Source organism: Cebus imitator, unplaced genomic scaffold (genome assembly GCF_001604975.1).
Source record: "Cebus imitator isolate Cc_AM_T3 unplaced genomic scaffold, Cebus_imitator-1.0 Scaffold18, whole genome shotgun sequence".
Lineage (NCBI taxonomy): Eukaryota > Metazoa > Chordata > Mammalia > Primates > Cebidae > Cebus > Cebus imitator.
The window spans coordinates 4,864,312-4,871,535 of NW_016107333.1; the positions used below are offsets into that span (position 1 = coordinate 4,864,312).

General features: G+C 53.3%; 1 protein-coding gene across 1 annotated transcript in view; it reads right to left on the bottom strand.

Annotated features, from left to right (window-relative positions):
• TLDC2 (TBC/LysM-associated domain containing 2) overlaps positions 1–6,445 on the bottom strand; it is a 12,343-nt gene extending 5,898 nt beyond the window's left edge. Inside the window, exons 1-4 of the mRNA XM_017512401.2 lie at positions 6,204–6,445; positions 4,343–4,501; positions 3,238–3,390; positions 1,777–1,872 (exon numbers count right to left, since the gene is read on the bottom strand). Coding sequence (XP_017367890.1) covers positions 1,777–1,872; positions 3,238–3,390; positions 4,343–4,501; positions 6,204–6,236 — 441 coding nt within the window. The 5' untranslated portion in view covers positions 6,237–6,445. The remainder of the gene's footprint in view (positions 1–1,776; positions 1,873–3,237; positions 3,391–4,342; positions 4,502–6,203) is intronic.
• Positions 6,446–7,224: the final 779 nt, after the last annotated feature.

Sequence of the window (7,224 nt, forward strand, 5' to 3'; positions counted from 1 at the left end):
TAGTTTTAGTAGAGACGGGGTTTCACCATGTTGACCAGGATGGTCTCGATCTCTTGACTTCGTGATCCACCTGCCTCGGCCTCCCAAAGTGCTGGGATTACAGGCTTGAGCCACCGTGCCCGGCCAAAATTTTTTTTTTTTTTAGAGACAGCATCTCAGTCTGTTGCCCAGACTCGTCTTGAACTCCTGGACTCAAGAGATCCTCCTGCCTCTGCCTCCCTAAGTGCTGGGATTATAGACATGAGCCACAGTGCTTGGCCTGGCCATTTTTATTAGTAGTAAAAATAATATGCTCTGTGCCCAGCAGGTACTGCCCAATAGCTTCAGTCGATAAATAGCCCAGAGGCAGGAAGTCTTTGGAAGGCGTTTGGGACTGTGATTCTCACCCGGCTCCTTGGCAGCTTGTGCCACCTGACTGTACCAGTCACCTTGTGCCTGTCACTCTTCCACTCATCGTTAATTAGAAACTTGAGCTCTGACTCACCACCCTGGACCCTTCCCAGCTCCCTGGTGAACTTCACCATCTGTGTGGACCCATCCAGGGCCTCCCCCAGAGTGGGTTTCCACCACTGTCTTTTGTGGTCACACCTGAGAATTTGTCCTCACCAGGGATGGCAGGCGGCTCCTCCACAGCCTATTTCAAATGTCCTTCTCTCCTGTCTTCCAACACATTGTTCAGCTGCTGTCGCTGTCCCAAGTCTTTGACGTCAAGGAGACCTCTCACGTCCTGAGTCCACCATTGCCCGGGTGCCCCTCAGCGCCCTGGCTTCCCTCCCCTCCGTGTCCAGTCTCAGTTCTATGGTCCATATTGTATTTTCACTCCCTTCAACTTACTGGTTCCCTGCCACTGTTAAACCCATTTGGCAAAATCCCAACCCTGGCGGCCTGCTCTCTGCAGTCCAGTCTCTGCTGCCCCCACTCTGTAGGACTGCGCCGAGCAGCCGATGCTGCTGAAGAAGCAGGCACCGAATGGCAGCACCCTGACCTCACAACACTGCTTCTGCTGCTCCTGTGTTTTCCAGCAGGCTTCCCTGCTTCCCTCCCTTCCCACACCTGTGATGACTGTGATATTCCCTCCTTCGCCCTCCTCCAGCAAATGACCTCACCCCATATTTATTCTTTTTTTTTTTTTTTTTTTTTGGAGACAGGGTCTTGCTCTGTCGCCCAGTCTGGAGTGTAGTGGTGCGATCACAGCTCACCACAGCCTCAACCTCCTAAGTTTAAACGATCCTCCCCCCACAGCCTCTCAAGATAGCATCTGGCTATGTTGTTGGGACCATAGGTGTGCTCCACCATATCCAGCTAATTTTTGTATTTCTTGTAGAGGTGGGGTCTCCCTATGTTGCTGAGGTTGGTCTTAAAATCCTGGCCTCAAACGACCCACCTGCATTGACCCCCAACGCAGGCCTGAGCCACGGTGCTCAGCCTCCATACTTCCTAAGAAGCCTCTGGCTGAGTCCTCCTTCGTCATGCTGCCACCATGCCCTCAGGTCTACCTTGGACCATCTTGTCTTCCCAGCCTGTGCCTGGCAACTGCTGTCCTCCCTCCTGTCAGCCAGTCAGCGGTTCCCAGAGACCCACCAAGCATGTTTTAAATGCAGCATGGGCAGGTCAAGGGGGATGCTCTGCCCACCCCTGCCCTGCTCATTCCCCCTGTGGAAAGATGGTGGCACACCAGGCAGCCCATCATGGAGGATGGAGCTGGGGGCCACTGGGACCCCAGGAGCTTTGTCTTGCCACACACCCCACTCCCCCCATGGAAGGTTGGAACATCACCTTCAGCTGTGGAGAGAAGGAGAAGAGAAATGTCTCGCCGGTGCCATAGAAGCCTTTGCTGAGTCGGAGAGCCGAGGAGGAGAAGGCTCCAAATATCTGGAAAGCGGAAGTTGCAGTCTGCAGCTGGGAGGGAGCTGGGGGTCCTCTGGCAACCCCCATTCTCCAGATTTAGTAACACGGGATCATCCTAGAGGGCACCTGGGAAGCTGGGGCAGAGCTGGGGCATGGGGGCTGCACACCCATGAGCAGGAATCCTTATGCATCCTTCCCTTAACGCTCCCCAAGGAAGAGCTCCTGGTGGCTCCTCCTCTGGGCAGTCAGGGCCCTCCTTTTTCTCAAATATACTTATTCTAGGCTGAGTGCGGTGGCTCACGCCTGTAATCCCAGCACTTTGAGAGGCTGAGGTCAGGAGATGGAGACCAACCTGGCCAACATAGTGAAACCCGTCTCTACTAAGCATACAAAAATTAGCCTGGTGTGGTGGCAGGTACCTGTAATCCCAGCTACTTAGGAGGCTGAGGCAGGAGAATTGCTTGAACCTGGGAGGTGGAGGTTGCAGTGAGCCAAGATTGTGCCACTACACTCCAGTCTGAGAGGCAAAGTGAGACTGTTTAAAAATATGTCTGTGTGTGTGTATTTATTCTATACAAGTAATCATACAGAAAGTAGAAGTTAATAGACAAACAAAAGAAAAGAAGTAAAGCTATCTCCCAATCTCCCTCCTCTTCCCCAGGATAACTACTTAAATATTTTGGTGCGTTTCCTTCTGACATCAGTTTAATGCCAGTGTATATCTTTTTTTCTTTTTTTTTTCTTGACAGGGTCTCACTCTGTCCCCCATGCTGGAGTGCAGTGGTGTGATCATGGCTCACTGCAGCCTCAACCTTGCAGGCTCAAGTGATCCTCCTGCCTCAGGCTCCCTGCAAGACCCTCGGCCCCAGTTGCTGGGACTCTAGGCACACACTACCACACCTAATTTTGTTGTTGTTGTTGTTTTGTAGAGATAGCATCTGGCTATGTTGCCCAGGCTGGTTTTGAACTCCTGGACTCAAGCAATCCTCCTGCCTCAGCCTCCCAGGGTGCTGGGATTACAGGTGTGAGCCCCATAGTTTCTTCTGCTTCTGAGGATGAAGATGCAGTTTTACAGTCAAATGATTATTTGCTTTCTGTCTGACCCTTCCCACTGTTAGACCATTAGCTCTGAGAGAGCTGGGGCCGCTTCTGGGTTGATTCTGCTCTATCCCACCTGTCACCTGGCACGCAGAAGGCGCCTCGTGTAGATGTGTTGAATGCATAAATGGGGAACGGCTCTGAGTGGCCAGGTCTCATTGCTATCATCAGTGTCCATTGTAGGTGACTTAGGCACTCTGCCTGCTCATCCCTGAGCTGCCCTGGGGCAAGGCCCTCAGGCACCTAGGGGGGTGTCCCCAGAGGCTTGGGAGGCACCTCTGCCCAGCTCACCTGCCTGTCCTGGTCCCTGAGCACGAGCAGCACTGGCCCACTGCAGTCCTCCATCCGCCGGTACAGGCTCTGCAGGCTGAAACCGTCCCTTGACGTGCAGAAGACCAAACTCCAGGGATGGCCGGTGACTCTTGGTGGGAAGTGACAGCTGAGCTGGGGACAGGGCTGGAGGTGAGTGAAGGAGTTCTCCTCGAGCCGTCCTGCCATGTCCTGGGGGTGGGCTTGGACAGCCATCATGCATCCAGCACAGTGCTTTACAGGCGATAGAGCTGTTTCCAGGGACTTTCATGCCATAAGCAATAGCCCTCGGAGATAGGGGTTGTTATTCCCATGTTACAGATGAGGAAACAGAAGCTCTGGGAGGTGGAGCAACTAGCCCAAAGCCCACATGGATAGTGAATGGCAGAGCCGGGATTCAAACCCAGGAGTCTCTCAGGACACTCTGCTTGGTCACTCTGCCCCACAGAGGCCAGAGAAGAGGAAAGATGCTGAACCCTTCCTCCTGAGCCTCCGTCTCTTCCTCCCATCTCTCCCCAGCTTTGCCTTAGTTCCCAAGGGCTGCTTCTATGTAGGAATTAGTCTCTTTCCTTTTTTTCTTTTGAGACAGTCTCACTCTGTCATCCAGGCCAGAGTAATGACGTGATCTCAGCTCACTGCAACCTCCACCTCCTGGGTTCAAGTGAGTCTCACGCCTCAGCCTCCTGAGTAGCTGAGACTACAGGTGCGCACCACCGTACCTGGCTAATTTTTGTGTTTTTAGTAGACAGGGTTTTGCCATGTTGGCCAGGCTGGTCTCCAACTCCTGGCCTTGAATCACGTTGGGATTCAAGCGTGAGCCACCTTGCCTGGCCTAACCTCTTTCTTTACCGCCTTAACCTCCTGGCCCAGTGAAGAGGGAGGTGCTAGCAACACTGCATGATTTTACACGGAAGGAAAGGAAAGCAAAGCAAAGCCCAGAGGGAAGAAGCAATTTGCCGGAGGTAACGCAAGATGGGAGCAGAGCAAGAGTGACTCTAGGTGCCCCTGGGCGTAGCTGGTATAGGGCAGGGGGGTGAGACCCTTAGGTTTAGGGCTGAAATTCTTGTGCCGTGGGCAATGCCCAGACCTGCCTAATCTCTGAAGCACTCAGAACCTGGCTGGCTTCTGTCAGCTGGGGCACCATGGGATCCTCAGGAGCAGCAGCTGAGGCTGGAGCTGCTGCCGCCTCCTCCTCCTCCTCTTCCTTACCCTCCTCCCCAGACAGGGTGTCCTCCGCCTGGCTGGGCTGTGAAAACACAAAGAGGCCTCGTGGGTCCAGGGACAGGAGGTCGCAGCTTCCACCATCTCCTGAGCCCGAGAGCCTCCACAGGCCATCCCATCGCTCCCTGCCCTGGCGCCGGTAACCCCCGGCCCAGCCCAGGGTAGCTGGGGGTTCCCACAGCAGACAGGATGCCGCCCTGCCTCTGGCCTGCTTCCTCCCTGGCCCCTGCAGGCCAAAGCCAGGAGCAGAGTCCCCACGAGGCTTGGATGGAACCGTGGGCCCTGCGGTTTGTCGGCCTGTTTGCTCTGGATCCTGGGAGGGTGACAGGGATCAAATTCTAAGCTTGGGAGCAGAAGAGAAAGCAGGTGGTGGCCCAGCCCTGGGAGCTTCAATTGTGTGTGTTGTACATTAAATAATGACAACAACAAAAACCCGCCCATGCCCAGGCCTGTGTTCAGTGTGCACTGTCTGTGATCTCTTTGTATTTTTGAGGCAGGGTCTTGCTCTGTCGCCCAGGCTGGAGTGCAGTGGTGCAATCTTGGCTCACTGTGACCTCCAGCTCCCAGGTTCAAGCGATTCTCTTGTCTCAGCTTCCCCAGTAGCTGAGATTACAGGCTCCCACCACCATGCCCGGCTAATTTTTGTATTTTTAGTAGACAGGGTTTCCCCATGTTGGCCAGGCTGGTCTGGAACTCCTGACCTCAGGTGATCCACCAACCTCAGCCTCCCAAAGTGATGGGATTACACGTGTGGGCCACCACACCTGGACTTCTGTGTATTTCTTCTTATCAGCATTTTACAAAGGAAGAAAATGAAGCCCGAAGGCTTCCCCATTAAGCCAGTGAAATGATGGGTACAGTCATATGTGAGATCATATATGTAGGTTCATGTAAAATGTGTTTGCTCATGTGAATTGTGTGTTGGCTTAAAATACAGTTGTGTAGGCAAATCGATGTGAGAAGGTATTGAGTGTAAATATGTATGTTTACATATCAATGTGTTTGTGTGAGTTGGGATGGTATAAATATGTGTCCAGCAGGCATCATTAGTCATTCACTCACTCACTCATTCATTCATTCATTCACTTGAGCTTCCACTCTGTACAAATGTGTTTGAGTGTGTTTGAATATGTGTGTATGTTTGAAAGTGTATGTGTGTTTGAGTGCATTTGAGTATGCATGTGTTTTCAAGTGTGTGTGTATTTGAGTGTGTGTGTATGTGTTTGAGTATGTGTTACATGTGTGTGTGTTTGCATGTGTATGTGTGTGTTGTGTGTATGTGTGTTTGCGTGTGTGTGTGTGTGCGCACATGCCTGTGTCTCCACACAATGACCTTGCAGGCCTTTCACAGGAAAAAGAGACCTCTCAGGGACTGAGCGATGGACAGGACCCCCTCTCCTGCCCTCCTCTGTTCTCCAGGCTCAGGCCTGAGGCAGGGTCTAGCTGTGTGTGGCTCTGGACAACACTCCATCCAGCACCCACTCCAGGGAGGAAGGGACAGAGACATTGGTCTGTCCCCCTTCAAGGCCTCAGGACCTTGGAGCACAGGGTTTAAGATCCCAGGTTCCTGAGTCAGTCCTTGCTCCAAATCCCAGGCCTGCCGGGGAAGACTTGAGAGGGGAACAAGTCACTGCCTGCATCCAACCCTAGCCGAGGCCCCACCCTGCCAGAGGCCTCACCTCCTTCCACCTCCCAACCTGCACCACAGCCAGAGTTGGAGCCCTTACCAGCCGAGTGTACCGCCAGCGGAGGCCTCTCATTCTCCTGTCCCTGCCCGGCCGGCCGTGGGCAGTGAGTGAATCCTCAGCCCTGCCCAGAAAGGAAGCCCTGATAGGTGAGGCCTACAGATGAGAAGGAGAGGCCTGGGGCACACCCAGCTAGCTCCACGCCCACCCAGCTGCCCTTTGCTCCCTCTCACCTGTCACTCCCAGGCCAAGCTGCTGGGTGGGTCTGTGAGTAACTTGGCATTCAAGGCCTCATTTCCAGTTAGTATCTAACATGTTAATCATACACCATAAATTCTAGTTGCAATTCCCTTCCACCTTCTTGCCCTTCTGGCAGCCTGGCCTGGGGGCTGTGGCCCACAGGGCAGATGCCTTAGGCCCAGGGTGGAGGTCTGGAGCCTCTAGTTCCCCGTATTACCTTGGATAAGCCCATTTGTACCCTGAGCTTCAGTTTCCCCATGCATAACATGTAACATGTTGAACCAGATAATCTCAAAGCCTTCGAAGGACTGACAGTCTGCTATTCACTTCCCTCTCCAAACTGATGAGTGCATTAGAATAGAAGCTAGAAGGGGGCATGCCTAGTGCGAAAGAACAGATAGGGCCAGATGCGGTGGCTCACACTGGTAATCCCAGCACTTTGGGAGGCCGAGGCAGGCAGATCACTCAAGTCCAGGAATTTGAGACCAGGCTGGGCAACATGGTGAAACCCTGTCACTACAAAAAATACAAAAATTAGCTGGTCATGGTGTCACGCACCTCTAGTCCAACTACTTGGGAGACTGACATGGGAGGATCACCTGAGCCTGAGAGGAGATGACTGCAGTGAGCCGAGATCTCACCACTGCACTCTAGCCTGGGCAACAGAGTGAGACCCTGTGTCAAAAAAAGAAAAGAAAAGATTATTTTAGGCCGGGCGCGGTGGCTCAAGCCTGTAATCCCAGCACTTTGGGAGGCCGAGGCGGGTGGATCACGAGGTCAAGAGATCGAGACCATCCTGGTCAACATGGTGAAACCCCGTCTC